General features: G+C 51.5%; 1 protein-coding gene across 3 annotated transcripts in view; it reads left to right on the top strand.

Annotated features, from left to right (window-relative positions):
* Nucleotides 1–13,300, top strand: part of ralgapa1 (Ral GTPase activating protein catalytic subunit alpha 1) — a 59,738-nt gene that overhangs the window by 31,096 nt on the left and 15,342 nt on the right. For all 3 annotated transcript variants that reach the window (XM_084482488.1, XM_084482490.1, XM_084482489.1), the window contains 9 exons: nt 1,485–1,603; nt 2,095–2,214; nt 2,922–3,582; nt 3,818–3,933; nt 4,469–4,593; nt 6,753–6,824; nt 7,022–7,145; nt 7,913–8,068; nt 12,581–12,739. In XM_084482488.1, the coding sequence (XP_084338614.1) occupies nt 1,485–1,603; nt 2,095–2,214; nt 2,922–3,582; nt 3,818–3,933; nt 4,469–4,593; nt 6,753–6,824; nt 7,022–7,145; nt 7,913–8,068; nt 12,581–12,739 (1,652 nt within the window). The remainder of the gene's footprint in view (nt 1–1,484; nt 1,604–2,094; nt 2,215–2,921; nt 3,583–3,817; nt 3,934–4,468; nt 4,594–6,752; nt 6,825–7,021; nt 7,146–7,912; nt 8,069–12,580; nt 12,740–13,300) is intronic.

Raw genomic sequence — 13,300 nt, 5'->3', positions numbered from 1 at the left:
TCATCGGATGGCATTAAGATAAACAGTTGTGGATTCAGGGGTTCGCTCACTACACTTATCGACACGAGTTGCCGTTGAATCCACGGACCGAGAGGTGCTTTCTCATTTTGGTCCAGCAAAAAGGAGCTTGTTTGCAAACATAAGAAGCTGTATTGGTATTACTGTAGGATCCCCGATAAGCAGTGAAGTGTTAAGACAAACAGTCGCCGATTTCATGTACGCCCTCTTAGAGTCTTAGGGCAGACGACGTAACCCTTTACGGGCCTCTACCGGCAACGTGACCGCGTTCATTCACAACACAGCCGTACAGGCAGTGATCCGGAAAATGTTACTACATCGTCAGCAGGCAAAGTACCGGTGCATTTTACCCAGAATATCGATCACTGTTCCCATTCACACACGACCCCGTACTGGGAATTCAACTTTGCTGGGCAAGACTGCGTGTGTGAATGGGGCTTCTCTCGCTCGGTCTCTCTCATCCATTCAAGTTTCAAAGGGCTTGATTGGCATGGCAAAAGTAGTAAAAGACACAAAATAATACAATTCTAACATCAAATCTTCTCAAATACAATATAATACTAATTTAAATGTGTGTGTGTGCATACATTGAAAAAACAAGGCCACACAAGCTGCTTTAAGATATCCTTCTGTCTTTCTTTTAGCCTCACTTACTTGTCGTCATACCGCTCCCTGCTCCACTGCCGCCCCCCCCCCTGTCCCCTGATCCTCCTGAGACCTCTCCTGGGGTTAGGCGGTAGTGGAGAATGTCTGATCAATACATATCTGAAGTAGTCTACACGACACACAGGGCTCAGTCAATATGGAGCCGTGTGTGTGTCTGTCTGCCTGTCTGTCTGTCTGTCTGTGTGTGCGTGTGTGTGTGTGTGTGTGTGTGTGTGCGTGTGCGCGTGGCCCACGTCCGTGCGCCTGGCTCAGCGTGTGTGCAACAGCTTTGATTAGCCAGAAGTCGCCAGCAGCACAGCGTATGTGATGGCATCGGTTTCTGCTCGGCATGGGGCGATGTACACACACAATATACGGGCGTGTGTGTGTGTGTGTGTGTGTGTGTGTGTGTGTGTGTGTGTGTGTGTGTGTGTGTGTGTGTGTGTGTGTGTGTGTGTGTGTGTGTGTGTGTGTGTGTGTGTGTGTGTGTGTGTGTGTGTGTGTGTGTGCATACCGAGCCCACTCCTCTCTTTCCGCCCTCCAGCCATTAATGAAAAAACAAACCCGTTAAAGCATTCCATCGCCTATAGATTAACTTTCTAACAGTTGTGAACTGCACTTCTTCACGTGTTGCCGCCACCAACTGTTTTATATCATCCTTTATGCGTGCGTGTGTGTGAGCGCGCGCGTGTGTGTGAGCGCGCGCGTGTGTGTGTGCGCGCGCGCGTGTGTGTGTGTGTGTGTGTGTGTGTGTGTGTGTGTGCGTGCGAGCGATCTCATGGCTCTAAACGATGCGCTCTTGTGTGTGTTCGGCCCTCTAGTCCGCAGTCGCCTCCAGCACGGCCTGGTTTCCATAGCAGCCAGGACGGTCATCACACACCTGGTCAACCATCTGGGGCATTACCCCATGTCCGGGGGTCCTGCTACCCTCACCAGCCAGGTACAGCGTGTGGGCCGCGTGTCCACGTGTGTAGGGGTCCCATCGTCTCGGGGTTTATCTATGGGTGGAGTGAATTTGGTTAACAATGCTTTGATTTTATTTTTTTTATGACACTTGTCGATGGTTTGGGATGTTCTCATTTTATTTAATGACTGATATCAGGTGTCTCTCAACCTGTGCTACTGCAGGTGGTGAAATGGTCTCATTTTCATTCATAGAAAAAATTATAGTTAATCAAAATTAGATATATTATAAATATTGTTCAGTAAATATAGTATTATGGCTTGTTATTATTTCAAAAATAGTGTTGTTTTCTGCATTCCAGCATATGTTTTCCATTGTATTGATTCCATGGATGTGTTAATAATTTTACAGTTTTCATATAAGGTGGTCTGCGAAAGAGGATAATGTAGTGGTCCACCTAAAACCAAAGGTTGGGAACCACTGGAGTAAATCACCTGTGTGTGTGTGTGTGTGTGTGTTTCCTCAAGGTGTGCGAGAACCACGACAACCCGTACTGTGAGAGCCCTGACCTGGGCCCAGAGCTCTTCCATTCCCCCAACCTCCAGTTCCTGGTGCTCAACGGCTCCACGCTGCTCTCCGTGCTGCAGGTGAGACCCAGAGAATGAGCAGCTGGAGAATTGAGCGGACTCTGCCTTTCTTGGCACATAAAAAGCTAAACAGATTAAACTATTTGCAATAATTTAAATATGCTCTATATGACATTTAACATTTAAGCTTTGAGTTTAATTTTTAAGAAGTGCCATAGCTATTGCCAGCTTTTAGTCAGTGAAATGCTCTGTCTGAATATTAGTTTTGAGTTGCCTGCTTCAGTATGAGCAGATATAGATTTTGGACCGCTTCTGGCCAATCAGGGCCTTTTTTCCCTGATTGGTTTGGGGAATCCATCCTGCTCGAGAATCACATTCACGCACACAACAAAAATCATCTCAATGGTGGAGAATTGTAGAGAGCGGGGGAGCATAGAGGGAGGGAATATGTTTTGGGTTGTTTCATTTAAGGACAGTATATAATGTCCATAAAACGACAATATAATGGACAGCATCTTTAACTACTCCTAATATATAAACTACACGTCACACAGTTCAACTTCTCCTCCCCATTCTGCAGTAAAAGATCGATGGGTTTTTTTTTGGAGGCGGAATTTCATGGCCGTTCTGGTTAATTTAACGTCCACTATTACTTCACTTTGTGCGCGTTGCATAACCCTCACAAGCGTGAACAAACACAAACCACTGTTGGCGACATGATAAACCGAGGGACCGTTCCGTCCGTGTGTTTTTGTCTTCCTCTGCAGATCCGCTCCGAGTCGGGCGTCCCGGGCGGGGGGATGACGGCCGGGCTGTCGTCGGTGCCGGCCTGCGTGCGCGTGGTGGTCCGCGACGTGGCCGGCAAACACTCGTGGGACTCGGCCGTCCTGTACGGGCCGCCGCTCTGTCCCGGCGGGCAGGCTGCGCCCCCGCCGCCGCCGCCGCCGCCGCCGCCGCACACCCTCACGCACCCTCAGGCGCCGCACGGCCTGCAGCTGCACACGCCGCCCGGACACCCCGCCCGGCGGCTGGGCGAGAAGAGGGAGGTGCAGGAGGAGGTGAGGGAGGAGGAAGAGGAGGAGGGCGAGGAGGAGGAGGAGGAGGAGGAGGGGGAGGAGGAGGGGGGGGAACAAGAGGAGGAGCAAGACTGCAGCTCTGTGGAGAAGGAGAAGGAGCAGATGCAAGGGGTGGACAGTGAGAAAGGGGAGGACGACGAGGAGAAGGATGAGGACGACCGGAAGGAGGGGCAGGACGCGGTCACGGAGCGGGGCGACGCGGGCTCCGAGCAGCTGCCCGCCCCGCCGCTGGCCAAGCGCGTGTGTCGGGAGGCGGTGCCCGGCTGGGACTCGCTGCGGGAGGGAGACGACACGCTGGATGAGATGCTGCAGTACCTCGGCTACTCCAGTCCCGAGTGTCTGCAGAGGGCAGGTAAACACGCGCGCGCACACACACACACACACACACACACACACACACACACACACACACACACACACACACACACACACACACACACACACACACACACACACACACACACACACACACACACACACACACGAAATATTATAGGCCTAATGGAACGCGCGCTGATCCGTATTATCCTGCTGAATCTGCTCGACGTGAACTTGTTGCTCATTGAAGCTGTGCTGGGTTCCCACAGGCATGCCACTCAATATCCCAGCCCCCCAACCGGCGTGCGTTTCGGAGAAGCAGGAGAACGACGTCATCAACGCCATCCTGAAGCAGAGTGCTGCAGAGCACGAGTTCATCCTGCTCGTATGTACCGCCACTTACACAGTACTGCAAACATGCTGGCTGTTTAGCAGGCAGACTCTGTTCCACCCTTAAAGCTGCTGCAAGTACGGTTCGAGAGTTGTAAAGAGAGAGACCGGAAAATGCAAGCTTTTGAAACTATGCAATCATAAACATGTCCCCTCTGCTCCCTCCCTCCCTCTGTTTCTCCACCATTAAGAAGTGTTGCATTTCACACACCTGTTATTGACCGGCAAGATAGAGTCCCCCACACAAATCAGGGAAGAGACTCCCTGATTGGTCAGAAATGAATTCAAATCTGCAACAAATTGGATATCATTCAGTGGCAGCCGCAGTCAGCTCGAAGCTGATATTTTCCCATGGCTATGTCATTAAAAAAAAAATGACACTCAAATAATAGCTCTCAAGTCTTACCTGCCGCACCTTTCTAAATGTCTTGTCGTTTTCAGCAATTTAACAATTCGGAAACCGCCGCCATCGACCCGCGGTGCTCAGAACAATACTCATTTAACGGTTTGATTTGTCGTTGTGTTGCCAGCGAGGGGAGGGGCTGAACATGCGGGCGTCCCAGCAGCCCGAGCCCGACACAGAGAGCCCGCAGTCCGCCTTCTACTACTGCAGGCTGCTGATCAACATCCTGGGCCTCAACTCATGGGAGAAGAGGTGGGAGAACGCACACAAGCACCTTGAAGCCTTGTGCACACGTTCAGATAGAAAGAGCCATGAATACACGTCCTGAGAGACGTGGATGTAAGACATCAGATTGGGATAATATATGTCTTTTTTTTCTTGAAGATGCGTTCTTTGAATGATCGAGCGTTATGATTCACCCTGTGATAACGGTGCTTATTGGTTCACGGCCACAGCCAAGGTAAATCCACGTAACTGAAGTAGAGACAAAAGTTGCCGTTAGCGACTGATGGAAAATAGATTCGATTTTCTTATGTTTTTCAACCGCTGGTTGAAAGTATCAGGGAACTGTAGGAGAGAATATCGGTTGAAATGATTTGAATATCAGAAGGAAAAACTGCAGTTCGCTATACATATTTTTTTATTTAAGATTGGACTGTGTTGAGTATTGAAAGGCGTCATTATGAGTTTCATCTTCCATCCTATCGAGCATTATAGACAAGATGGACGCTCATTACAAGAACGAGAGCCATCCGTTGTGGTCAAAATGTCAACATGGGAAAGTCATTTTGTGAATAGTAGCTTTTTTTCCTTTTTTTAATTCTAATTATTTAATGAGGTATATCTGAAATCACATTACCCCCTTTTGAAAAAGGCAACATGTTATCACTCAAAAATACTCTCCACAGTAATTAGTGTGTTCTTTGAGCTCACCATTCTCAAGCCGTGCGCTCGGTTTTTCAAGCCATGATTAAGTCTGGGCCAAAATCCAAAATGTCAAGGTATCCCTTTATAATGTGTGTAACTTGCCCGCTAATGGACACTCATCGTTTTTTATGCTTTATAGGGGGAAAAAACTGTCCTCCATGGAATTATACCACCTGCATTCAGCTAGCACAAAGGACTTTTTAACACGCTGTGTGTGTGTGTGTGTGTGGTTGTGTGTGTGTGTGTGTGTGGTTGTGTGTGTGTGTGGGTGTGTGTGTGTGGTTGTGTGTGTGTGTGGGTGTGTGTGTGTGGGGGGGGTGAGGGTGCGGGCAGAGCGGGAGAGAAAGGCGGCGAGAACATGATAATGAGTATAATATACTATTGATCAAACTAGCCCATTTGGAGTGAGAATAAAAGGCAGTTAGTGGAGGGAGGGCGAGGGGAAGAGAATGAAAGAATGAAGATGGGGGCAGCGGGCGAGAGACATGGAGTAAGAGGTTGGGACTTGGAGGGGAGGCAAGCCCTTGAGAGAGAAAAGGAGCGAGGGAGGGCGAAATATAGATTCTCTAATCTTTCATAGTGCCCCTCCATCTCTCCAGGTATTCATCCAGAACACTAAGACAGTGACAAGCATCCTCAGTCCTGTGTGTGTGTGTGTGTGTGTGTGTGTGTGTGTGTGTGTGTGTGTGTGTGTGTGTGTGTGTGTGTGTGTGTGTGTGTGTGTGTGTGTGTGTGTGTGTGTGTGTGTGTGTGTGTGTGTGTGTGTGTGGGGGGAGAGATGAACAACCTACATTCTTTTCTGCTTGTGTGTTTTTTTTTTTTTGTTGTTTTCTTGTCTATTTTTTAGCGTGTGTGTGTGTGCGTGCGCATGTGGCAGTGTGACCGCGTGTGCTGTCAGTCCTTTCATGCTGCGGTCCATAATCCCTGGTGTAAATGGGAGTCTTTGAGAGCGCCGAATGAGGCCATTACTAAGTATCATTTTAATAAAGAGCAAAATCGCTCCCTCCCTTATACAACCCAGCCTCCCTCCCCCGACACACCGCTCCCACACCCGGATCTCTCACTCTTACTCCCCCCCGCCCCCCCCCCCCCCTTCCCCCTCCTCCCCTCCTCCCCTCCTCCCTCGACTCGAACTAGTGATGGCGAGGAGTGAAAAGATGGATGTGTCTCTGTGTGTGCCATTATCAGCCCTGCAGATACTTTGAGCTCCCCCTCCGGAGGCCATGCCTGAGAATCACGGCTGTCTGAACTGGGTGGTAGTGGCTAGGGGTGTCTGTCTGTCTGTCTGTCTGTCTGTCTGTGGATATTGATGTATCATTCACTGGCATCCAGCGCCACTGTCAGCAGCCTATAGCAGCAACAACGAAAGAAAGTAACACACGTGTGTTGCATCCAGGCCAGACTCCCGAGAGAGCGGGTGATGGGGGGGGTCAGCTCCCGCGGTGACGGGGTGATGCTCAACGTGTTTGAAATGTGCTTCACAGGACCAACTTCCACCTGCTGCGGAAGAACGAGAAGCTACTGCGAGAGCTGAAGAACCTGGACTCCCGGCAGTGGTGAGGCAGAACGTCCGTCCCCGTCCCCCCCCCCCCCCCCCGCCCCCCCCTTCCTTCATCTCCTCTCCCTTTTTCCACCACCTCATGCGGTGTGTCATCTTCCAGGGGCTTTGTTTGGCATTCATATTTGTCAGCTGACCTATTTTTCCGAAATCCTGTGTTTTTTTTCTCCGCTGCCGATCTCCCGACCACGGCAGCCGCGAGACGCACAAGATCGCCGTGTTCTACGTGGCGGAGGGCCAGGAGGACAAACACTCCATCCTCACCAACACGTCGGGCAGCCAGGCCTACGAGGAGTTTGTCTCCGGGCTGGGCTGGGAGGTGAGGGGGAAAACACTGCAGTCTTCTTTCTTTCGTTACTTTTGTAGGATCTGTGGCCACACGGCTGCTGCTGCTACGGGAAGAATTGATGTCTGTATCTTCATCCAATCGTTTGTTGTTTTTTTCACACAAATTGAAACGGCTGTGGATTGGCGAGGGAGAGGGGGAGGGGGCAGAAAAGAGCAGAAGGAATTAAGGTTTTGATGCTAAACCACAAAAGATTTCCCCTCCCTACCTGCTCCCCCTCCCCATGTTTCTCTGACATTGAGATGTTTTGCATTTCACGCACCTGGGATTGACGGGCAAGAGGGTTTTTTCCCCGAACCAATCAGGGGAGAGATGCCCTGAGAGATGCCCTGTTTGGTCAGACAGGAGCTTGGGGAGGTCTAACGTCTAAACGTGCTCATTCAGAGCCAGCCGCAGTCACGTGTTCTCACGCCACAGTTCACTCACTCACAGCTGACGCAGCGCTTGCGTCATCACGTCATTTCTAACAAATTTCACAGCAAAGAATATCTCTTAAATCTTACCTTCAGCACCTTTTCAATGCGCATCTATAAAAATGTTAATTTAATTTTTTTTTTAATGCGGTTGAGGTAGTGGTGTGAAGGTGAAGGTGATTCAAAGGGTCTCTCGTTTTACATTTACATTTAGAGAATTTAGCCGACGCTTTTATCCAAAGCAACTCACATTAAATGCATTTGTCAGAAGAAAGCGAAACACCGCGTGGCAGTCGGCGCAGTAAAGTCTCTCCGTGGCGTCCCCAGGTGGACCTCACCACTCACTGCGGCTTCATGGGCGGCCTCCAGAGGAACCACAGCACGGGCATGACCACGCCCTACTTCGCCACCTCCACCACCGAGGTGGTCTTCCACGTGTCCACGCGCATGCCCCCCGACCAGGACCACAACCTCACCAAGAAGGTAAGCACCGCTCCCCCTCCCCTCCCCTCCCCTCCCTCCCCCACCCCCCCCACCACTCTCTCCACCACGGCCCGGCACCGCAGATCGTCACGGTCGTCAATACGTGTCAACCCACTGGGCCGTCTCAATGCGCCTTGTTCCAGCCCGGCCCCCCCGGCCAGGCCGCCTCGCAGGTCGGTCGGCCGGCTCGCTGCGTCAGTGCCTCTCGCTCCACTTGGTCCCATCTCCCCCCGTTGCTATTGATCCTCGTCTTTCTCCCCGCAGTACGTCTCTCTCTCTCTCTGTGCCTCGTTGCTTGTTGTCATTTTATTTTCCGAAAAAAGACGGGGGGGCACAGCGTCTGGGGGGGGGGGGGTGGGGGGGGCGGGGTACAGACAAGAAGGACGGGGTTACAGCTGATGGAGCTGCAGACTGCTGTAGTCATCGCCGTGGGGACCTGCGTGCCAACACGCAGTTCAGCGGCTGTTTGTGGCGTAGAAAGAGAAAACAACACGAATAGAAGATGGAGAGAGTGGGGGTGGAGGCTCCTGCGGTTCGCCACGCCGTTGTTGACGGGACAGGACGGCACAGGACGGTAGGACTGCACCTGTCCTTTTGCTCCTCCACTCCTCCATCACAGCTCTGCCTTCTCTTTCATATCCACCACAGGGTGGAAGGAAGAGAGAGAGAGAGAGAGAGAGAGAGAATAGAGAGTAATTAGCAATAATAAGAAAACCAATTGTGGTTGCCTTCACTTCCCCTCCTGTTATTCTGTTGCGGGGAGGAGGGGGATGCAGCTAATTACACACACACGCACGCACACACACACTCAGGTCTGATGGGTTGTAATTTGGGTGATTACAGTTCCCTCATAAACAACACATTCCCTCATACACAGTTTTCCAATACCTGCTTGTACACCCACGCACACGCACACACACAACACGTCGTCTATCGCGCCCACGCCGCATTACGCGGGTTTGTAATGGATGTTCCAGCGCCCTGGAGAAGGCCTGCCTACTGCGGGTCCCGTCATGGTGGACGTTATCGTCTCCTCCTTAGCGTCTGTCATGAGGGGCGCCCCTACCTTCCTGTACCTTACCTTACATCGAAAATAGACCTTTATAAAAAAGTAATAAAAGAATCTGTCATGGTACCCTCCAGCTCCAAAATGGCCGTAGTCACCCTATCCTCAAAAAGCTATTTCTTTTAGGCTCCAACCTTCCTTTCTCATCAGTACCCTGGAAAGAGAGGAGAGGCCGCCCGGCTCTATATCAGCATGCACCAAACCACGAGCTCTGTGACGCCTTCGCCCCAGGTCAGGGTTAGGGTCAGGGTCGCCCCGGGTCAGGGTTAGGGTCAGGGTCGCCCCGGGTTAGGGTCAGGGTCAGGGTCGCCCCGGGTTAGAGTTAGGGTCAGGGTCAGGGTCGCCCCGGGTTAGGGTTAGGGTCAGGGTCGCCCCGGGTCAGGGTTAGGGTCAGGGTCGCCCCGGGTCAGGGTTAGGGTCAGGGTCGCCCCGGGTCAGGGTTAGGGTCAGGGTCGCCCCGGGTTAGGGTTAGGGTCAGGGTCGCCCCGGGTCAGGGTTAGGGTCAGGGTCGCCCCGGGTCAGGGTTAGGGTCAGGGTCGCCCCGGGTCAGGGTTAGGGTCAGGGTCGCCCCCGGTCTACCAAGGCGCTCCCCAAGGCTCTGCACTCGGACCCCTCCTCTTTACCGTCTGCATTCACTCAGCTTCCGCCGCGATGCTGATGACACCCTAGCTGTGTCTCAGCGCTCCACCGCCCAGAGCCCCCCGGCGGAGCGCCCTCCCTCTGGAACTCACGCCCTCAAAGATCCACAACGACACCGCCGACACTTTTAACAAACAATACAGAAAACGTGCCTGTTCGTCGAGGCCTGTGGCCTCTAGTTCATCGCTGTTGATTTCGATCCCTTGAAAGGCGCTATATATATATATGTGTGCATTAGATTAAATGAATACTCTTCATGACAACATCCATAAGTCGTGTGTGTGTGTGTGTGTGTGTGTGTGTGTGTGTGTGTGTGTGTGTGTGTGTGTGTGTGTGTGTGTGTGTGTGTGTGTGTGTGTGTGTGTGTGTGTGTGTGTGTGTCCCCTCCCTGCCACCTTGGGCGCTGGCTGCTCTGTACATGGCAGTAATGGCCCTCTAATCGGATCATACTTCCTGCTTCATGGCCTATCACGTTGCTGCAGGCTCCTGATTGGATTACCCGTGCCTGGTCTGACACATCATTCTCCCTGATCAGCTGATAGCGCCACACACACGCACACGCGCACACACACACACACACACACACACACACACACACACACACACACACACACACACACACACACACACACACAGTCCAAATCTCTAAGGATTGGTGCACAAATCTCCACATGTGTGCACACACACAACAACAACAAGCATCAGTGATATACATTGGCTCGCGAACGTTTTGGCACACACATGTACGCACACTCACAGGCATGTATACACAGTAGATGATAAATGTCTACAACCAAAGGCTAACGTCACACACAGAAATACATACACTGGGCCACCCTCTCATTCGTCGTCCGTCCTCCACACACTGACACACACAGGTTTACTTCAGGGCTATATTCTAGTTATCACCATATAGGTCTGTCCCTCTGGTGGCCTTCAGGGCGAGATGGCTGTGTCTTGTACCTTAACATACTGTATTCCTTCAGTGGGCTGTGTTAAGAGACTGTCCACAGCCATGCCATTAACCTTGACATTTCACACACAAACACACGCACACACACCCACACAAAGAGACCCACACACCAGACTTGACCTCATCAATCTACCAGCCCGTACTCCGTCTTTCCAAAGTGTACTCCATCTTGCCCTGCTGTCACCACCTCCGTACGCTCACTCGATCACACACAGGGACACCTACATGGCGCTCTCTCACACACATTAGCACACACACGTGGCACACACGAAGAGCCTTGAGGTTGTGATAGATACAAACTGTCTGGGTGGGAATCCAGCTGGGTAGAGGGGGGGTTTTTGGGTCGGGGGACATGATATGAGCTGTTTGAGTTAAGTTGATCTCTTTCTCTGTCTCTGTCTCTCAATCCCTCCCTCCCTCTCTCCCTCTCTCCCTTAAAGGTTGAGTAAAGTTAGATATAAGGAGGTCATCACATTGTTTCTAAATGGTTTCATTATGATGATAATAAATTGGTCTGGTGGTTCTCTTGAGTTGTACAGTCGTGCGATGATGAAGATGCATTGGAATATGTTCTTAAACTTCTGAAACCACTGCTTGGGAAAGGATTCATGGCTTGCCCTCGGAAGTCTGCGCTTGTTTACAGCCCATTCCCAGTCTCTGAGTCTTTGTACTGGGTGGGCAAATTTAGTAGAAGACGCTGCATGGCATCTCTCAAGGGAATTTACCTTTTAAAATCCTGTGGGGTTTTGGAATGTATTAAGTGTGTCTACGCATGTTACCCTGCTGTTTGACCATGGCAGATCAAGTACCACAACATTGAGTGCAGCGTCATCCATCATTCATCACTCTCTCCCCAGGTGAAATACGGTCCCTGGAGTTAGTTTTTTGTTTTTGGATGAGCCCGTGTATCGCCAGCTTCCAGCTCCTGGCACAAGTCGATCGCAACGTTATCTTGTGATACTCTTGTGCGCTCATCGCACATCTTTGATCCGAACTGGGCTTTAGGCTCTGGACTGGGTGAGCTGAGTGAGCTGAGGTGTATAGAGCAGAATGCACACAAGTGAGGGAGGAGCTAATTCAGCTTTCTTGTGTTTCATGATCTTCTTGTCTTCCCCTATGCCTGTTATGTGACTAGGGGCGGCTGTAGCTCAGGAGGTAGAGCGGGTTTGACTGGTAACCGGAAGGTTGCTGCTTTCGAGTGTCAAGATGTCTCTGAGCAAGACTCCTCACTCTGACTGCTCCCGGCGAGCTGGCTGTCGCTCTTTGCGGTTGACTCAGCCGTCGGTGTGTGAATGAATGGGTGTAAAGGCCCCTACACACCAACCAGATCATCGGCCGTCGGACAGTCTGGCGAGCTCGGTCACCTGAGTCAGTTTCATGTGTGCTGTGCGATCGGCCGTCCTCAAAGCCGTCGGTGTTCTTTTCCGCCGATTGCCCATGTTGAATCGGCCATGACCGAATCGTTCAGTCGGCCAATCTGATTGGTGGAGTGCTGGCCCTAACCGACTGGTGAATCGGTGAACGAGAGGGAGTGACGCTGGTGTGCTCTGTCCTGGTCTAGAGAGATGTTCCGTCATTTCCGGCTTTCGTTTTTTTTGGGCCACAACACAGAATAGCGCCGCCTGCTGTTGGAGACACAATGGAGACATTACGTCTCGCGCAAGTGCAGGAACGTACGCTCAAGTCGGTAGTCGGCCCGGCGTGTGAAGTGCATTTGGATTGGTGTGTAAGGGCCTTAAGTCGCTTTGGATAAAAAGCGTCGGAAAATGAGCCTAAATGTTTTGTTCTAACCCCTGGGTTCGTTCTAAAGCGTGCCGCTCTCCCCCCTCTGCAGCTGAGGCACCTGGGCAACGACGAGGTGCACATCGTGTGGTCGGAGCACTCGCGCGACTACCGCCGCGGCATCATCCCCACCGAGTTCGGGGACGTGCTGATCGTCATCTACCCCGTCAAGAACCACATGTACTCCGTCCACATCCTCAAGAAGCCCGAGGTAGGGACACGCCCGCGCGCGCACTCGCATCATTTCCTCTGCAGCGTCGTGCCAGACTGTAGATATGTTCTTCAGACTGTTCCACAATCCAGGACCCCGATGACCTTAGACAGACGCAGACGCACACGCACGCACGTATGCGCGCACACACACACACACACGCTCTGAGTCCCCGAGTCACTTTCCTCTGAAGAGTCGTGGAGCTCTGGTTCATGTAGCAGACATTAAACGAGAGCCCCAGCGCTGATAACATAATTCCATTTGGGGTCCCAGGGCCTAACTCGATCACGCCGTGCGTCGGGCTCTTGCTCTCCGTCTATCACTGCGCTCAGCCGTATCCTGTGTTCATTTTTTTCCTTCTCCCTCATTCTTCAAGTACAAAAACATTAATTTAATCATCGAACCGAATAAAGACAAGACCCCAAAGCAAGTGAAATTATGTGAAGGGCGTTTTTTTTTTTTTTTTTATAAACAACTTTGGCCATGGATTCTGGGAGATAGTGGATCGGCGGAGAGGTCATTTTCCCCCGACCCAATCCGATTATGTCCAGAAATGAGGGT

The sequence above is a fragment of the Micromesistius poutassou genome (genome assembly GCF_964030765.1).
Source record: "Micromesistius poutassou genome assembly, chromosome: 17".
In the NCBI taxonomy this organism is placed as follows: domain Eukaryota; kingdom Metazoa; phylum Chordata; class Actinopteri; order Gadiformes; family Gadidae; genus Micromesistius; species Micromesistius poutassou.
This window is presented reverse-complemented; position numbering and strand designations above follow the sequence as displayed.